The sequence below is a fragment of the Kryptolebias marmoratus genome, linkage group LG9, assembly GCF_001649575.2.
Source record: "Kryptolebias marmoratus isolate JLee-2015 linkage group LG9, ASM164957v2, whole genome shotgun sequence".
NCBI classification, from domain to species: Eukaryota; Metazoa; Chordata; class Actinopteri; order Cyprinodontiformes; family Rivulidae; genus Kryptolebias; species Kryptolebias marmoratus.
Window position 1 is genome coordinate 26,714,267 of NC_051438.1, and position 19,985 is coordinate 26,734,251.

General features: G+C 37.8%; 1 protein-coding gene across 14 annotated transcripts in view; it reads left to right on the plus strand.

The window, feature by feature from the left end:
• Positions 1-19,985, plus strand: part of prom1a (prominin 1a) — a 65,078-nt gene that overhangs the window by 25,727 nt on the left and 19,366 nt on the right. For all 14 annotated transcript variants that reach the window (XM_017417501.3, XM_025006191.2, XM_025006189.2 and 11 more), the window contains 9 exons: positions 889-1,094; positions 13,107-13,227; positions 14,701-14,764; positions 15,169-15,258; positions 17,087-17,316; positions 17,914-17,988; positions 18,098-18,161; positions 18,260-18,419; positions 19,118-19,270. In XM_017417501.3, the coding sequence (XP_017272990.1) occupies positions 889-1,094; positions 13,107-13,227; positions 14,701-14,764; positions 15,169-15,258; positions 17,087-17,316; positions 17,914-17,988; positions 18,098-18,161; positions 18,260-18,419; positions 19,118-19,270 (1,163 nt within the window). The remainder of the gene's footprint in view (positions 1-888; positions 1,095-13,106; positions 13,228-14,700; positions 14,765-15,168; positions 15,259-17,086; positions 17,317-17,913; positions 17,989-18,097; positions 18,162-18,259; positions 18,420-19,117; positions 19,271-19,985) is intronic.

The following is a 19,985-nucleotide window of genomic DNA, read 5'->3' on the forward strand; positions in this document are numbered from 1 at the left end:
ATATTCTTTATTAACCACAAAACTAATGTTTTAGATTTTAAACAATGTTTTCAAAATTCTTTCATAAACTAAACCAAATAAAAAATTTTCACTGGCAAAAGTCAATCTCATTTTATTTATTTATCATTATTTTTAGTTCTGCAGCTAATAATAATAATTTGGAAGTGGTTCAGTGTTGTGCGTCATTTTAGCCCGTCTGAAACAAGCAATCATCTCAGTTTAGTGGCATCTGTTTTATAATTCAAGTTCAGTCAAAGGAGCTTCTAAAGGTGGAGGTTTTTTTGCTTCATAGTTGATTCCTATTGAAGCAGGTTTTTATCAGAAATGCAGTATTTCTCCTTCATTAAACTGGAAAAAAAACCCTGCTCTGCAGGCTAAAAAAGATGGGCCAGATTCCAATGATTATGTTCTCCACCATCCCTCACATGTTGCTGTCATCTTTGTGCTGTGTGAGAACAATGATCTCATCCCACCACTTTTGAGTTTTGGCATGCATTTCTTAAAATAATGCTTTTAAGGGATCTCTTATTGAATTAGCTTATGGCATTAGGAATCAGAAAGAAAGGATTTCCCTGCAGAAAATATTATGTAATGTGTTTATGCACAAATACCCTTTGAAAGAAAAAAATAGAGAGGTTTTAAAGCAGCTATCTTAAAAATTGTTGCTCATGTTATTGGCCTCTATGTGCATCCTTTCTTCTCCTCTTGTGTATGTTTTATTAATGCAGCCTTTCTTCTCTCCCTCACTCCCAAACTCCTTGTTTTTAATCTCATCACCATGTGGTCCTTTTCTATTTCACATTCACAATCTCACTTATGTTTCCTTATACAATCTCTCCCTCATTCTTCATCTCATGTCTCCTCTCATTCTTCCTCCACTGACCTCAGGCCATCTACTATGAGATAGGCTTCGTCATATGTGCGGCGGTGGGCCTGCTGTTTGCCGTGCTCATGCCGATAGTGGGGCTCTTCTTCTGCATGTGTCGCTGCTGTGACAACTGCGGTGGCGAGATGCACCAACGCCAGAGGAAGAACGCAGACTGCCGGCGTGGCCTGCTAGGAACATTACTCTTCTCCACCTCACTGGTCATCACGTGAGTGTGACTCATGCACAAGCGACATGTATAGGCAGAGAAATCTGTTTGCATGAAAACGTCTACTTTAAGTGTCTGTTTGCACACATGCGTACACGTTGATCGTAAGCAGGCGACGTAACTGTTATTGACAGTGTTGTACTCATGCATTCATGCACAAACACACTCCAGACACACTCCTCCTCTGGTCAAACACAGTCATCAGGCTTTACCATCCCCCATGCTGTTTGCTATATATAGTAAAGTCCTACTGTAGATTCTATGTGGCAGCACCCTTCACACTTGTGTTCAGTCTAAGCACTGATCACAATAACCTGCAGGGGATTCTTCCTGAGAGCTTCCACTTAATTCTTCATTATATCAGTGCAGATCTAAGGAGATAACAAACCCCAGGAAAACAAATCGACAAATAGATGATGTGTGTGTGATACAGTTTAACCTTGTTATTCTCCTTGACGTTTTTATGTTCATCTCCGTGCGTAGAGCACTCTCGCTCAGGATTCATTTCTAGATGCACATTAAACTAATGACTTTCACTGATGAGACGGCATTAAGTGTAGCAACGTAAAATGAATTCCTATAGTCTGCAACTAATGCTGTACTAGTTTTAATCATGGACTTTAATATGACCTGCAGCCATAATTAGCCTGGACTCTGATAGCCCAAACAGTCAGACATATTTAATAGGAAGATAGGCTGCCAAAAGGAAGGTCGTGTTCTTACATGCTTTTCTGTCTTTGTCATTTAAGTTTCCACTGAGATGTTCTCTTCTTCCAAAGTTGTTAGTTTCCGTGGTACCTTAAAGGCACTCATTTCCAAAGTCATAAAGACCGGTCAAATAAAATCCATAAAGTAAGAAACAAAATCAGCACAATGTTTTAATCATACTGATGGTTACTGTGTTCTTAAATAAAAAAACTTGTGAACAGCTGCCAACTACATGAAACAGCCAAAGTTACTGAAAATAAGTCAACACTGGCGACATCCATGAAAGAGCCGTTTAGGATTGAGAAGTCCAACAATTTTGATGTATTGGTTCACATTTACACAGATTTGTTGAGTAAGGTGTGCAGATATACAGATAAGTTATGTTGAAACATTAAATTTACCAATCCAGAAAAAGTTTTGCAAAAGCCCAGCTCTGTTTTTATTCTTGATCCCCAATATTTATTCTTGAAAGTCGTCTTACTTAGTCTCTTTTCTTTCACGTTGAGCAACAGATTCAGTCTTATTTTTCCACATGAACATCTTCTATGTTTGTCCAGTTCCGCCATAATTGTTTACCTACACAGACTACGGCCTGCTTAATGCAGGGAAATCATGTAACTCAAGCTTCCACGTGGTTTTCAGCAGATTCAGCCGAATAGACCCACATTTTACAATTGCAAATCAATTTATCTGAAAACTACAGGAGTGAGCCATTTAATAAAGTTCAGAATAACCTTTCACTTCAGTGGGTAACTGATTGCTTAGCTGGATTTCACTAAACCCATTTGATCACAAAATGAATAATGTATACTGCTGTTCTGAAACAGTCTATTCCTTAAAAACTTCTGAACTCTTCTTTTTGCTCTAATTTTATTATGGAACTTTTGAATAGAAATGATTATTTGTATCATCTGCTCTAGAGCTTATTTTAGGTAGTCACCACCCATGCAGCCATCTGTTCACAAACTAACATTTATACTGATCATAATTTCATTGTGTCACAACCGTATTCATTTGCCCAGATTGTTTGGAGTTGAACTGTTTTACTGTATTTATGTGTATTTTTAGGTCAATTATGTGCCAAATTCTATTATCTGAAATATGTCAAATTGACTAACTTCCTGTTTGACATACAGAGACGGGTTTCATTTTTCCTAAATCTTATTTAAAGGGCAAATTGGAAACAGTAACTAAGCTCTGAGAGTAAATAAATTCGGTTATTTTTGGGAGATGTGTTATTAATATTTAGCATTTAAGACGGTATGGAAGAATTCCCCACTGTCTGTGACTTTTTGATGGTAACTCTCAGCTACGTTCTAACCCTGTTTTCTACAATCAGTGCAAACCCTCACTGAAAGGTTTTTACACATCATTATAGTAGGTAAATCCTTTAAACATAAAACAGAACATTTCAGACTGGCTCAAGGTATTCAGAGTGTTGGAACCATGAAGGAAAAAGACAAGCATGTGACTTTTAAACCCCATTTCTCGGAAAACGGACCACAAGAAATTCAATCTTCTTTTGTCCCTGGTTTTCTGTCTCACTGACAGTTGGAAATGAATCTTCAGGATAAAAGCTCTGAGAAAGCTGCATTTGCTCTTTTGCTCAACTGAAGGAATCCAGGAGTGTACCTAATTTGATGTTCTTTGACTTTCTGTCTTCGTGTTATAAGACATTCCACAGCAACATCCTAGCAGCCTAGGCACAAGAGTCTGGGAGCATCTTCACAGCTCTTATTAAATCTCCCCAGCTACCAGGCAGAGATGCAGCAGAGACTGTAATGAAGCAATTACAGGCTGCAGAGAAAAGCATGCAGCCCAGGCACAAAGCGCTTTTTACTGCCACAAGAAGGCTGACAGCCAGGCACACAGGAGTGGCAGCGGTGATATTTATTTTCTACCAAGTGTTAAAGTCAGATTAGGGTATGGAAGAAAACTATGTAATGGTGAGAACACCTAAAGGGTGAAGGATAAGCTAATGAAGTATAAAAAAGGGGCTTTAGACTCCATTTCGCCATGTATTTCTGACGTAACGCAGCCTTAGTTGAAAGATTCCCTTCAAGTATTGAGGTCAGAAATTAGATGTCTTAGCACTAAATGTTTTTTTATTGATTAAGTCACTGAAGATTAGATCTCACTCGGAAGAAGATTTTTTAGATAATTGCATATAAATTTCTGAAATAATATTGGTGGAAAGTAATATTAAGGTCACTCCCACTGCCATACTAATGACTTCCAGACTGGGCCTTCAATACTCCGGTGACATGTCCAACACATGTTAAAATCTAATAATTTTATGGGTTTTTTCTGCTATAAGGAATTTCAAACAAGCTGATAAATGTTACTTGATGCCACTTTTTTTGGAAGCTTAAATAATTGACTACACCCTGGTAGATGGGTATTCTAATGTGCAAGGTGGAAAGCCCTCATGACAAGAAAGAGCACAGCATATCTAAAAGAACCACCATTCGAGCTGCATGGTGGAGCATCACCTCACAGGTCAATTACTAAGTTCCTGTTTACACGAGAACAATCACTGGAAATGTTGCTGTTTTTTCAGGGTTTATTGATGTGAATCAATAAGACGAAACAAGTTTATATGACTGTGCTCATTGAATCTGCTGGAGTTTCCATGTCAGGCAGGGTTGCCAGAAAAGTTATGACAAACTATCATTCTGTCGCTTTATAATTGTGGTATTTTGAGCCAAACTATTGTATGTGAGGTGCGCTTTCTTAGAGGGGGGGAGGTTGTAAGAATGCAGTCTGCAGTGGTTAAACAGTTCCATCCAAAATGTTGAATATAAAGACGTTTGTTTGGACTTACAGTGAGGTCAGGATGCTGCTGTTGAAAAGGGTGCGTGACATAATCAGCACTCTGCTATTTGCTACGCTTGTTCATTTACCCGTGCATGTGCAGAACAGCTATTCACTGCAGCCGTCTGTGCTGCACAAGCGCAGTTTCACACATCGCGGCTTCCTTTGAAATGCTAACACGACTGTCTGAAAGTCTCCACTCTGAGACCTGCGTTCAGAACGTTTTGTTTTCAGAAAAAATGAGCGCTGTTGACAGGTTCACGAACAGCTGAGCCCCAGCAGAAAATCCACTTCACTTGGAAACAGTTCTGTGTAAACAGCCCCTAACTGGAGTTGTTTGTGTGTCTTATGAGGGTTTCTTTAGTTTTCTTCTCACAGTTTAAAAACTTGCAGACTAGGCTAAGTAAAAATTCTAAATCTCTTTAGAATATCTTTGGGGTAAGTGTGTGCATGGATGATTATTGGTCTCGTTTATCTTGTTTATTTATTTATTTATTTATTTATTTTATTTCATCCCACACAGCAGGAATGGATCCTTCACAAACGTCTCAGTTGCTAACGCCACATCATATCATCACATTTCATCCATCTTGCCACAGATGCTGTTTTATTTTTGAACTGTCTGCTGATTAGAAGTCAGATCGTCCCTCTGGGCCAGAATCTCAAGTTTTGAATAATTTAACCACAGCACACTTTTTAACGTATTTTTAGCTGATTTAAAGAAGTTAAGGGTCAGAAATTGATGTCGTTTGTGAATCTTGTGTATGCAATATTTTTTCTTTTCCTGAATGGAAGAGGTGATTTTAGTCAGGAACTGATTTTATTTATTTTTTTATTTAGAAGTATTCCTTAGCCCATGCATAAACAAACTCATGTGATTTTATTACAGTGCTGCTTCAAAACTTGAATCTTAAAGCTATTCATCTCTGCTTTTCAGTCTTGTCTCTTTTAGCTAAATATTTAAATTTTCTGTAATACAGCTAATAAAACCCACATTCCTGTTTAATTTTAGGTTGAAAAACTGCTGAACTACTTGACTAAGAGGCTAGCTTTTGGAATCAGAAGGACACTATAGGCTGGAAAGACTTGGTGTTATTACTTTATCATCAGAACATATACGTATCTTTCCGTTTTTTTGTTTAAACTTGTTTGAAAGTTCTGCATTTTATTCTTTTGCATATTTACAAGGAGTAAATATTTGTGGGTGCAGTGGTTTACTGTATGTCGGCAGAAAGTTAGTGTGTGATAACACTCTCTCCCATTATATTATTAACTGACAAAATTACAATGTTTTAGGTGTTTTATGTGACAGAAAGTGAATAAATAAATTGCAGCAGCATAAATAAAAGTAAATAAAATTGATGTAAACGTTGTAAAGGCAGCTTTGTTGTAATTGCTTCACTTTGTAAAGGTGATGAGGTCAGTAAGCTGCAAATGTAAATGTGAATGAGTAATGTTCACCAGATTAAAGAAGAGCTGGAGGGCTTTAGGATTTGATTCACTCGGGTGCTTGTTGTGCAGAAAATGTGTGTTATCTGCTCACGCTACAACTGCGCAGCAATAACACAAAACAAAATCGACCACATTTCCAGCAGGTGTGAGGCTTATCAGTGTTTGTCTCTCAGGAAGTCAACTTGACTTGGTTGTGTGATGAAGCCATACTGAAAACATTTAGTTGAATTAAACCAAAAAAAACGACACATTTTTAGCAGAATGACATCACCACTTTCACACACGGCTGTCACTGGAAATTTAAATTAAACATGCATTTACTGAATAACAGACTCACATTAATTCATTTACACATGTCTTTCTAATGAAATTTTATCAGAGTTTTAAATCTCAGCAGATGGTGTCAGAAATGGAAAAAACAACAACATAAAAACAGCTGTAAAAAGTCCACACGGTGTCAGCTTCCCTCAATTAAACAACTAGTCAAAGTCAAATTTACAGTACATTTTTTTCAGGTATTGATGTGATAAGCAAATATACATTAAGTTTTGTAAATGTCCATCAAATATATGAACTCTGAACAAAAACAGGTTTAGCATGCTTTGGTTTTTATTTTGATGATCTTATTATTATGCCTGGTCATGCAGGGTGTTTGGAGGCTGAGACATCCTGTGTCTCTTTACTCTACATTTTAATCTTTACAGTCTAATCAATCAATCAATCAAATTGTATTTGTATAGCACATTTCAGCAGCAAGGCATTTCAAGGTGCTTTACATAATTAAAAAACAAAATAAAAACAGCATGTGACAATAAATAAACAGTAAGAAAGAGAAAAACCTCGAAGACATCAAAAACCCACTCTAACCCTAATTTAGCCATAAGCTACTCTAAACAGGTGGGTTTTAAGTTGAGATTTAAAGGCACCCAGTGTTTCAGCTGTTTTACAGTTTTCTGGAAGTTTGTTCCAAATTTGTGGTGCATAGAAACTGAAAGCTGCTTCTCCTCGTTTGGTTCTGGTTCTGGGGATGCAGAGCAGTCCAGAAGCAGAAGATCTGAGGGGTCTAGACGGTTGGTACAGCGATAACAGATCTTTAATGTAATGTGGTGCTAAACCGTTCAGTGATTTATAAACTAACAACAGTATTTTAAAGTCTATTCTTTGAGCTACAGGGAGCCAGTGTAGGGACTTTAAAACTGGTGTTATGTGCTCTATCTTCCTGGTTTTAGTGAGAACACGAGCAGCAGCGTTCTGGATCAGCTGCAGCTGTTTAATTGATTTATTAGTCAGACCTGTGAAGACACTGTTGCAGTAATCAATGCGGCTAATCTTTAAAAAGCATCAATGAATAAAGTTGACTATTATTTGAAGATGCATATTTCTTTTTGTTGAACTAAGGGCTCAACAGCACTGGTTTTGCAGCACATCTCAGCAGCTGTAGTGCATGTGCAGATGCTCCAGCAGATCATGTCTAAGCTCTCATGCATGTGGATTATAGTGATATGTTGCATTTTGTCTGCCAGCTATCATAAGGCCACACCACTCATTATTAACAGAACAGCAGGAGCTATTTGAGTCTCTTCTAATCAGCTCTGATTCCACTTGACCCAAGTGTGGATTTATAATAAAAAAGGAAAGATTATTCCCTTTGTTGCAGCCAAGTGGAAGACCTCTGCCTCGTGCTGTTACCCAGCATGCACTTCAGCAGTCTATTTAAGTCACTGGGTGTCCAACAATATTAACACAAAAGACCCTAAAATTATGGGCTTAGTAATTCATGGGTATTATGCTAATAATATAGGGGTCTAATAATGATAACGGAAATACCGGGAATGGTGCATTCAGCAGTGTGCACGTAAAAACCAAAGCAGGCAGTTCAATGAGTGAAAGTTTGTCCCGTCTTCAGTGATTCAAGTTCACAAAAATCCACAAAGTCCCAGACTCTGTTTTGGTTGGTGACATTTATTTGTTCACCCCTCATTCTCTCACTTAATGCCATTTTATTTCATTAACAGAAAAGCTTAAAAATATCCAATACAAGGCAAAATAAATATACTTTAAATGCATATTTCATAAAAGGGTAGCTATACTGAGCATGCTTGTATCATAAAAACCCCCAAAGATGTGAAAGAAAGCCACTGCACATGCAAATTTCCAAAAATCCAACAAGAAGAGCAACATTTTTTTAATATCCTGTAATGAGCACTGACCAAGTTCTAACTTTAAACAACAAAAAATGTATTCACAAACATTAGAGGTGGTCAGATGGGGGCCAGAGATAATCCTGGGGTTGCACACCATCACCAAAACTCATAACAGTTAGCAAATCACCTTCTAGTTTAAGTCTACTTTAGTTTATTTTTTTATTTTGCTGTTGATATTACTAACTGAGAACATCACAATCACTATTAAATGTTTGGACACTTGTTCTCTCCTCAATTAAAATTCATATTTATAAAAGTTTTATTCACATAACCTCCTGAGAACCTGCATCCTATTACCAGGACATTGCTCTCTGCATCATATTATTTTATCCTTTTCACTCCTGTTGCCCTGATTTGAAAGAAACATTTGTTTACATTATGGAAACCAGCAATATCAACCACGAGTGAAGAGAAACAATTATACATGGAGCAATAAATCAATAGCCCAGCATGCAATCAAAGCTACAGATCATTACCTGCACTTGTGCCTAATCTGTAATAAAATCATTTATGGGGGCACATTAAAGTGCCCCTATAAAATGCAGGTTGTGATTTCAGATAATATTCTTGCTCTATTTTAACACACTGTGTCGACTGTGAACTGTTCTTTCTGGCCCAAATGAAGTGGATATCCTTACTCTGCCTGGACGTGACCGTGTTTGCTTTCAGGTTCAGCAAAAGTGTTAGACTTTGTTACTTTTACCACTGAAGGCTTTAAAATGCAGCATGCTTCATTTTGTTACTTGTGACCTTTAAAAGACCAAGCTTTTAACAAAATAAAGCAGCAAATGCAACTTGTGAAAACTCTTCGTTGTGTAAAATTATATCAGTAAAATGATACAGTTTTGTTTGTTACACAGTCCCGTTTCCTGGGAGGCTCAGACTTTGGGATTCTCATCATCCCGGGACTGTTTACAGTGGAATTAATGGTCTGTTGTCCTTCGATGGAATGGGCAGAAACTTACTCAGCGTACTTATCAGAGAGAAGAGCAGCAGAGCAAAAAAACAAAAAAAAAGCCTCAGAGTCAGGGAACTAAACACACTTCGTAACGAGCTGTTACAGCTCCTGCAGCAGGACGTTGCGTTCAGACATTGACCCGGCAAGCTTGGAGGAGAGAACTAAAACAACAATGGCTGCTTGAGTCGACGGTGGGAAGCCAAGCAGAGGCGTAACTGAATACTGCTGCTGAATTAAATTCCAGCTACATCTAAACTGAATGTACCTGCTGGAAAAGAATGTGTCTCAATGAAAGATTGTTTATGAAATAAAGCACTAGCTCCATGGAATAATGTAAGTCACTTTGTGACTGTCTGAGTAAATCCGAGCGACTGTCCAGGAAAAGTACATCACAGGATGTGTCAGGATCCAATGTTTTGACTTTATGTGGTTTTAATCATCACATTTATTCATTCTGTGTTTAAAAAGATACCTGCTGTTCTCACAAACTTTTAAATGCTCGTCACTTAGGACCGACACATGCAGAAAAAAAAACTTCTCGTTTACGATGAGAAATGAAGTTATAGCTATTTTGGTCAAACTTTGAAAATGATATTATGTGCATTCTCATATTTTACAATATCTTGCATGTATGTGTTGGGGATGACTCTCAGTCAATCAGCTGTAGATCTACATCCATTGATTACTTTCTGAACTTTTCATTAAAATCTAATATGTTTTATGAGATATTTTGCTGACACTACAAACACAGAGCAGAAGCATTAATGTTGCTTTGCCTTTAGCTGCAGGCTACAATCATGTTGAGAAACTGAAAATAAAAAGGCTGTTGTATAATATTACACTAACCCCCCCTGTACACACCTGACAACTTCACGTTTTATTTAGACCTTTGTAGACAAGATGGAATGTCGTTTTGAGAGATGAATACAGAGGACCAGTCCTAGCTCTGTGGAAATACGGGAAGAGCTGAAAGGCCATTGTCCCAGGCTCGTAACTACAGTCACACTGAATGCAACCATTGTTAGAGTTTGTAAAAAGCTATGGAACCAGCAGACCATGTAACACTCACTTCCCAGCCCCCAGTACTGGCCTAGATTCTGGGCCCTTACCCGAGAGCAATGCTCCTCTTCATCTGCTGTTGTGAGGCTTCCAGCTCGAGGGAAAAGTTTCATGTGTCATTTGGCTTTGGCTCAAACAGGAATTAAAGCCCTTTTCCACAGTTGTTAGAGGTAAATCCTCCCCCCGCTGTGTTTGAATTATCCCCTCTGGTCAGAAGAAGACACAATATGAAAAAGAGGCCAAACAGTCATCCAGCTTTTTGCTGAAGTTAAACGTAGTGGGCCATTTTAGGAGTCGCAGCACAAATCAGATGCTAAATTTGTAAATATTTATCCCCCCACCACCATCAAAAACGAAAGGGCGATAATGTTTTTACCTGTGTCTGTCTGTTTGGCTGTTTTTTAAATATGTCATGAACCACTGGATGGATTTTAATTAAACTCTCAGAAATTAATTATTGGATGCCTGTCTTCAACTGATTAACTTTAGGAGTCAACTCAGTTTAAGATGACTGCCACAACTAAGTCATCTCAGAAAACCTAATAATTATACTGTAAATAAAATAGTTTCACAATAAAATTCATTCTTGTCTGTTAACCAATGTTGTTTAGCTTGTGAAGTTAATTCTGTTTGTTTGATCATTTAAGGTACTTTTTTTCTTTTATCAAATTAATTACTAATTTATTTCTTCATGTCAAACAATGAACTTAAGTTAAACCAAATATTTTAAACATTTTACTCCACTCATCATGTTGGAAAGCTCCTTGTTTGTTCCTTAAAAACTCTGTTCTGAACCAGATTCCAGATTTTGAACCTTCCTGGACACAGACAGGGAGATGGAGGGAGTGAGAGACAAAAACAAAGAGGGAGGCAGAAAGAAAAAGTTAAAAATAGAAAACCAACAGAGGGCAAAAAGGGAAACAAAAAAAGAGAAAGATGGAGAAAAAAGGATGCTGCAGGGGGAAAAAACATGAGCTTAAAAGCAGGTGTGACTTTGCTACAAGGATAATCTATTTAATGAGGGTTAGATGTTAATTGTAGGAAAAAAGAGAAAAACCAGAGCTAAAGACATAATAAAGACATGACACAAACAGACGGGACAAAACTTTTTGTAGTCAAAATGTCCAATTTGAATCATTTCTGTAAGTGGTTTCACTTCGCTGTCTCCCAGCCTGGTTGTTTGGCCTATTTTCTCATTAAGTCCCAACTAAATGGATGCCAGTGTTCACTTTATGTGCCCACTCAGTATTTATGGGCAGACACATATTTTCTCCTCATCACATCATAACAATTCAGACAGCCATCAGGATGAAATACGGTACCTGGAGCTGCTAAAGAGAAGGATGCCTGCAAGCAACTGGTTTTCAGGTTCATGAAGTCAGCTTTGCATTCATGTTTGCAGATAATATATTTTAGGGTTTTTAATGTTGACTTATCAAAAGTATATTTTATTTTTTTGACAGTAGATTTGTTAAACAGAAGATACACTTTTAACACTTAAAGCTATTTCTGACATTTGATTAACAGACAGAAGAAATAAGGGATCGGATATAGCTTAGCCTGTGATTTTCTTCAGAGAAGCAACTTACAACTATGTGCACATTCAACAAAGTAAAAAAAATATATATATTTAATACTACCGGTTAGGGTAAAATCATTCTGAAGCACAAATTGTTCAGTGTTCATTCAAGGTTTAAAGACACAGTAGTCTGTAATGTGTAAATTGTCAGTTTAATATCATCTTAAATTACATTCTGAGAGATTAATAAAACTGTAACCACATCTGCACACACCAACATCTGCACTGCATCACATGCGCGTGTGCTGCTCTTGTATTTATACCTAAAACTAGACGTGTACAAGGCACTGCCTTTTTATTGAATGAGTCACAACACCCCAATTCATCCGGATTGAGCTAAAGCATCCCAGTGGCATCTGAGTCAGTCCTTTTGTTATTCCTCCCTGCAAGTCGTCTTACATCATTCATAAAGCTGCTCATCCCACAGAGGCACTTCTGTGAAAGAGGGATAACTGTAATGTACAACCCTCCTTTGGAAATTTAGATTTCCTCAGGATCCATCATATAAAGTGTTTTGACCATCCTTTCTGAAGTAAGGAAACCACAACCGTTCTCACAGGAACATGCTGAGAGGTAGCTGGGAGGTACTAAGCAGAAAACTCAGCTGGGATCAGAATGAGTCATGGAAACGGCCTATTATTATGGGCTGTCTTTCCCTTGATGTTGTTGAAGCTAATTAAGCCTTGTATGCTGCTCAGGTCTGTTTGAAGTGTGCCACACACTCACTTTAATGTTCAGCTTCATGCAAGTCTCTGTTTTAATGTTTAATTTGAGAATATGTCCACTGCTTGAAATTTTATTGGCGCGGCCATAGGTCAGAACATAAAGGCAAAGTCAAATTGTTTCCTCAAATCTCTTGATTGGAAAATGAAGAGAACTGAGTCTGCAACCAACAGCTTGTTGGTGGGAAAAAAAACTAAATGATTTTAATTAAGGTGAGATTTTGTTAGTTGACAGCAGAGACTGGATTTACGTCATAAAATGCCTACGTATCACAGGCAGGTGATAGTTTATATTCTGAAAGATAAATGAAGGTATATATGATGGCAATGCTGGCTTTCAAGGAAATAAGGCTGGCTCTACAGGTGCCTAAAGTATAAAAGTAAATATGGTGGTGAAGACTGACCCCTACTGTTTATGAGTTGCCATCACCATGTCCTGGTTTGTTTTATGGAAGCAGCAGAGTCTGTCAGGGACACGAGTGACAGCGAGGTCTTTCCGTCTGTGTTGGTTCACAGGATCGGAGTGCTGTGTGCATACGCTGCCAATCAGAACCTGAGCTCCCAGGTGAAGAACATCCGGCGGCTGGTCAACAGCAACATGAGGGACCTGCACACCTTCGCTAACGACACGTCGATGGTGAGACGGGCAGAGAGATGCAACACATCCTATCAGCTTTGAGTTTGTTTAAAATGAATAAGTATTTTAGTTTAGGCATCGTCAAAAAAATGTGATATTTCCAGTAGATTGTAAAATATTAGACATTTTGAGGATTTGTAAAAACCAATTGTTCAAACATGAGAAGTGGTTCGTTCAGAATGAAATTAGAATTTTAAACTTCAACTTTAAACTCTTTGATGATAGACATGAAGAAGTGAGAGTACATTTTTCCACAGTGAAGCAACAGATTTCAGTCATGCCACTTTTATCCTAGTTAGGTTTAAACAAAATAACTGAACAGTTTTTAGTTTTGAAAACATTTTGCTTCTCATCCGAGGAACTTTATTGATTTAAACAGGAAAATATGAAGTTCAAAGATTTCAAACTGTGAGCTGCTTTATTTTTGCAAGCATCTTATAATGACTCTCCCTTCTGATGGTGTCTCACTGAGGTGTGACTTCTTGGTGAACGGCATTCATGGAGTCTCCTGAGTGTCTCCTGAGTGTCTCCTGAGTGTCTCCTGAGTGTCTCCTGCATGTCTCCTGAGTGTCTCCTGAGTGTCTCCTGCATGTCTCCTGCATGTCTCCTGAATGTCTTCTGAATATCTCCTGAGTATCTCCTGAGTGTCTCCTGAATGTCTCCTTAATGTCTCCTGAGTGTCTCCTGCATGTCTCCTTAATGTCTCCTGCATGTCTCCTGAGTGTCTCCTGAACGTCTCCTGAATGTCTCCTGAGTGTCTCCTGAATGTCTCCTGAGTGTCTCCTGCATGTCTCCTGCATGTCTCCTGCATGTCTCCTTAATGTCTCCTGCATGTCTCCTGCATGTCTCCTTAATGTCTCCTGAGTCTCTTCTGCATGTCTCTCGAATGTCTCCTGAATGTCTCCTGAGTGTCTCTTGCGTGTCTCCTGAGTGTCTCCTGCATGTCTCCTGAGTGTCTCCTGAACGTCTCCTGAATGTCTCCTGAACGTCTCCTGAATGTCTCCTGCATGTCTCCTTAATCACTCCTGAGTGTCTCCTGCATGTCTCCTTAATGTCTCCTGAGTGTCTTCTGCATGTCTCTCGAATGTCTCCTGAACGTCTCCTGAATGTCTCCTGCATGTCTCCTTAATCACTCCTGAGTGTCTTCTGCATGTCTCTCGAATGTCTCCTGAATGTCTCCTGAGTGTCTCCTGCATGTCTCCTGCATGTCTCCTGCATGTCTCCTGAATGTCTCCTGAATGTCTCCTGCGATCTGCATGCGAGTTCATCTGACTATAGATTAAAAGCCTGAAACTCCACACTTTTCAGCTGGAATTAAAAAGCTCATTGGATGAGAAGCAGAATGTGTCCAAAAACAACAAACCTACCGTTCACCGGCTGACTGAGAACCTTCACCAGCCTGTGCTGGTTCAAACGTGTTTCTATGATGAAACTAATGAACTAAGACTTCTCTGCTCTGTTTCCTGTTTGCAGCAAATTGATTACCTAATATCCCAATACGCCACAGCCAAGAACAAAGTCATCTACGACCTAGATAGTAAGTAGACCTTCTTCTCGCCTCAGATAGTGAATTAAGTGGGCATAAATGATTCAGTGAGCTCTTACTCGTGGTTGTTTATATGTTTATTTCTTTTTTCCATCTCACTACTGATTAGCGACATAACTGGGTCTCGATAGCTACAGCTGCGGCTGTTATGAAGGTTCCTGTGGGAGTATTCAAGCGCTCCCCTCTAGGCAGTTCTTTCTTAAAAGTTAAGACTTGCAAAACAATGTTAGGACTGTGTACTTTTATTTTAAGATGCAGAAAAGTTTTCTTAGAACTTTAGATTAGATGAATTTATAGTAAATAATCCCTGAGGAGGAAAAACAGAATAAAAATGTTACATTTGATGAGAAATACACTCTTCCACCTGTCCTGATCTGCAGCTTCTTTTCTTTCAGACATAGGTCCGTTATTGGGTGGAAGAATACACGAACAGCTGGACAAGGAGGTCCATCCGGCCTTGGATCAAGTTCTTAACATGGCTGGAGGTACATCCATTCACTCGAGTTTCATCTTTTAGTTACAACCAGTTATAATGAACTAAAAAAAAAAGATTAAATAACTTGACGTGCTCTGTTTCTGCATCCTTGAATGTTTGATAATGTGTTTTGAATAATATACATCAAAATCTTGCATGTGGATCCTTCACGATTCCTTCATAATATTTACATTCTGTTTTTCACAAAGTGAAAATCCAAAGAGCCATCAAAGGTAACAACATCTCAGTAATTGATGATCTCCAATTCGTTGATCCATGACTGCTCATTTTTGACAGTTGTTGCTCCTGGTGTTTGTTCCTTTTGTTTCCTTCCTTGAGAAGTTGACTTTTCCAAGCCTCCAAGTTACATTTTAATGAAAAACAGTGATTACGTTAAAACTGCACTTTGCGACGTTTTACTGTTTTAATCAGAATTTTTACAGTGCTATCAATCAAAACTTGTTTTTCTTGAATCTAAATTCAGTCCTCAGAAACTTAATTACTGAAAACCGTTTTCAGGATTCTTGCTGTACGTTTGGCTTATTTGTAAGTTTTGTGTTTTTTTTTTCCTTTAAAATTTAGGCTCAGTTGATTTGGTGATTTAATTGTTTTTAATAACATGTACAGTATTTAAAAAGTATAAAAATGGCTTAAAAACTCTTGCCTGGTGCAGTTTTAAATAATGACATCTGCTGATTTCTCCAAACCCCTAAACTGACTTTAACTTGCATCTGGATATTTCAGCTGTTTCCCCTCATTAAAATGTCTCTAACCAGTTTTTTTTTTTATTTGAACTGAAATTTAAAATTACAAAACAAATAATGAAAACTTGAATGTTTAACTATCAGAAACATAAGTTTGTTGCACATGTACAACATCTAAATAATGGCAGATAAACAGGTTTATAGTTCAGGTGGTTTATCAAATTATTTGCCAAAGTTTTGAATCCTTAAATCTTTTAAGGTTTCTTCTGAACCAAACAGTCACAGGATGCTGGTTTCCAGCTGTTTTTTCCTCTCAAAAAATTGTTTAAATGCTAAAATTCAAGAATCAGAATTGAAGGAAAAAAGGATTTCTCTCTGCAGTTTGTATTTATATGTGTCAAAGTGTTACTGTCTTTTCTTTCTGTATGACAAGGTCAGTAGTTGTTTTTTTTTGCTATTTGTCTTGATTACTTTTTAAAACTTGCTGCAGGATGGTCTGATTGTTCACCAACACTGGCTGCTGCCCAGAAAAACCTTCAGAAAGAAGAAAAAAAGTTCCCCAATAACAACATCAATAATAGAAAACAATGAAATATCACTTTTAAGTTAAAACACACCCCCACACACACAAAGCTCTTGCATAATGTAAATTTAAAAGTTATTTTCCTAAAAAAAGTGACAGACGTGTGAGTTTATTCAGCCTTTTCCTTGTGTTGCAGTGAGTAAATACTGTGTTTTTTGTGAGTCTAAATGTGTGTAACAACAAAAACACACATTAATAAAACTGTCTTTTCCTTGTCTGTGTTTGTTGGTGTTAAAAGCCTAATTGTCATTTTATGTCATACATAATAATATAATACATGTCCCTCTAAATATATCCTATTACATTAATTACTTTATGACTCATTTTGAGTTAAGATGCAAAGAAAAAAATTAAATTTACTTCAGAAATATGAGTTGATCAACTTAATTTTAAAATAAAAGTAGGTTAAAACACAGTTTTAATGACTGCATGATTCTACAACTTTGATCAGTCAAAAATTATATCACAAGTTATTAATTTTATCAAACTGTGTTCCCCCCCACAACAGCAGCCTCCACATCTGGCCTCATCTGTCTTCTGTTTGATTCCAGCCATGCGGGAAACCAAGGAGGCCCTGGAGAACGTCAGTGCATCTCTCGTGGTCCTCCAGGAAGGGGTGGGGAAGCTCGACTTCAACCTGAGCCAAGTCCGCAGCAGGATCAACCGGACCCTGAACGACCCCGGCTGCCACGATGAAGAATCAGACGCCACCACGGCCCAGCTGTGCCACAACATCCGCCAGTCGCTGTCCCAGCTGCAGATTAGTGCCAATTTCACCCGGGTACAAACTGATTACTACACCGAGTATAAATCAACATGTTTAATTCCTTTGCAGCCTTTATCTCTTGCAGTGAGCAGCCATAATAATTATAAGACTGATAATAATTAAAAACTGACTACATGCACTGCAGAAGTCCTCTAACATTTGGTTTGGTTTGGTTTGTTACTCTCCACTCTGCAGCTTTGTTAAAACCTTCTTTAGGTGTGATTAAATTGTAAACTGTACTTTTGCACAGAAGTAAGACCAAATTTATGTCTCCACATTAAAGGTGAATTAAAACGGATGCTCTTAATGATCAACAAGACAAATTAAAACAGGAAGCAAATTCAGTTACAAAGTAATTATGGGCATCTGACTAGAAAAGGACGCCTTAAAAACTGAAGAAAAGCATGATAAAGACTGACTTAAATTAAGATATTGCCTCTAAAGTATCTAAGCAATTTCCTCCTCCTACTGTTCTCTCTAACAGAAAACTGCACATTTTTACAAACCTATATCTTGGGTCTGGTGTATAAGGAAAAGCATTTACATTACTGGATAATGAATGTCAGATTTTGATCTTGCAGCTGTGCGCCTGATTATCTGTGTTTATTTTAGCTTCCCGACGTGAACCCTCAGCTGGAAAAGATGAACGACGTAGTAAAGACAGATCTGAGCGCAGTTGTCCAAAGGGTGAGTGTGGAGGAATGAAGAGGATTTTACTGTACAGCTCTTAACTTTACTGCTGAATTAAAACACAATATAATTTTCAGCTGAATGACAAAAACAAATTTACTTACAGGGTTTCTCCTCGTTGAATGATACACCACATATGGTGATAGATCAGACCACAAGTGTCGTCAGCAGTAAGTCACTTTTTAAAAGTTGTAACTGCTCCTGTGGCTTTAGCCACACCTGTCTTATACATTTAAAGCTGATATATATTACCTGGTCTGTTTTTCAGGTGTACGGAATTTGATGGATGGCATTGGCAACAACATCAGCAGCTTTTCCAAAGCTTTCCCAGTTCAGACCTGTCTGTCCAACTTCACCATCTTCATTAACCACGTGCACGCAAAGATTGAAGACTACTACCCGGAAATTGATAAAATGGACTTTTACAGGTAAACTGACCTCCAAGCATTTTTATGAATTCAACGTTGGTTTACTCACATCAGTAGAAAGCTTTCTTTCAAGAAGGGTTTTTTTTAACTACAGAAAAGCCAAAATAAGAGTAAATATTTCCAGGCTTTGTTGCTTAAACAGATACTTTTGTATTAACCTGATTCAATAATTTGATTTAAAGAGAAAATTCTCATTACTCCTAAAAAAATTTAGTTTAAATTGCACATTAGTGGGAAACAGAAAATTAAGAATTGGAAATAATTTAATTGGACCTGTTTCAGTTTGATGGCATTTTATGATAAAAACAGAATATTAAAGTGTTTTTTCTGTTTGTATTGTGAACTTTGGGGACGTTTTATAAGTTTAGGCAACGCCACAACTTGGAGTTAACTAATTTCATTTAATTTTTGGTTAAGATGGGTTAAAAACCTGGTTGGGACTTGTTTGACGTGACAACCTTTCATAAAGTTTCCCAACGTGCAGGGTAGACAAAAATATACAAATAATTCAAGATTATAGCTTCATCTTTCCCCTGTGGAATCTCATAATCTTTGATTTTCGGAGCACAATAGACCTTTTTCACTGCGGACAACATCTCAGGAAATAAAAATCAGCTGTACCTGGAGCTAACGTCCTGTTCTCATTGTGGTCGGACACCTTGAACGTGAACTTTGTTTGGTTTTTCTGGATGTTACAGATGGATCGGCTGCATCGCTCTTTGCTGCATGGTGGTCCTCGTCTTGGCCTTCAACTACCTGGGCCTGCTGTGCGGCACTCTGGGATATGACAAACATGCGTCCCCTACAACACGAGGATGCGTCTCAAACACAGGAGGAACCCTTCTCATGGCGTGAGTCCACTAAATGAAAGTCTGTACAACAAACTGAACATCATTTGGTATTTCTTACAAGATTGTGAAGGTTAATATACTTTAAAAAGATCAGAAACTGAAGCCAAATGTTTGAAGAGTTTAAGGATATATAAATTAAATCAAACTATTCTTGTGGGCACATAAGAAGCTTACTGTAGCTTTCTTGTCAAACAGCAAATACTACAGTTATTTCTTTTTCCCACACAGCACCATATAAAAAAAAAACTTTTCCACAACTTGATAAATTATCAAATTGAAAATGTTCGGGGCGTAATGAAAACATCAACATCAGCATCTTCCTGTAAACCGACCAGTCCATCAAACTGATACATTTAAGGTCTTTTAAGGTTTTTATTAATAATTTTAATTTGTGATATGAGGTATGAAACGGAACAGTGTCATTTATAGCTAGGGTGTCCAATCCTGGTCCTGGAGGACCATCATCCTGCATGTTTTAGTTGTTTCTCTGCTTTGACCTAATCTGAATGAATGAGTGATTAACGGGCTTCTGCAGACATGAAGACCTGCTGAAGAGCAGAGAAACATCTAAAACCTGCAGGATGGTGTTCCTCCAGGACCAGGACTGGACACCACTGGGTTATAGAAATGAAAGCTAAGGCTGTTTTAATGTAAAGAATTACCATTCTTCTTCTCATTGTTATCCATTTAGCTACTTTGTTCTGTTTATTTTTTT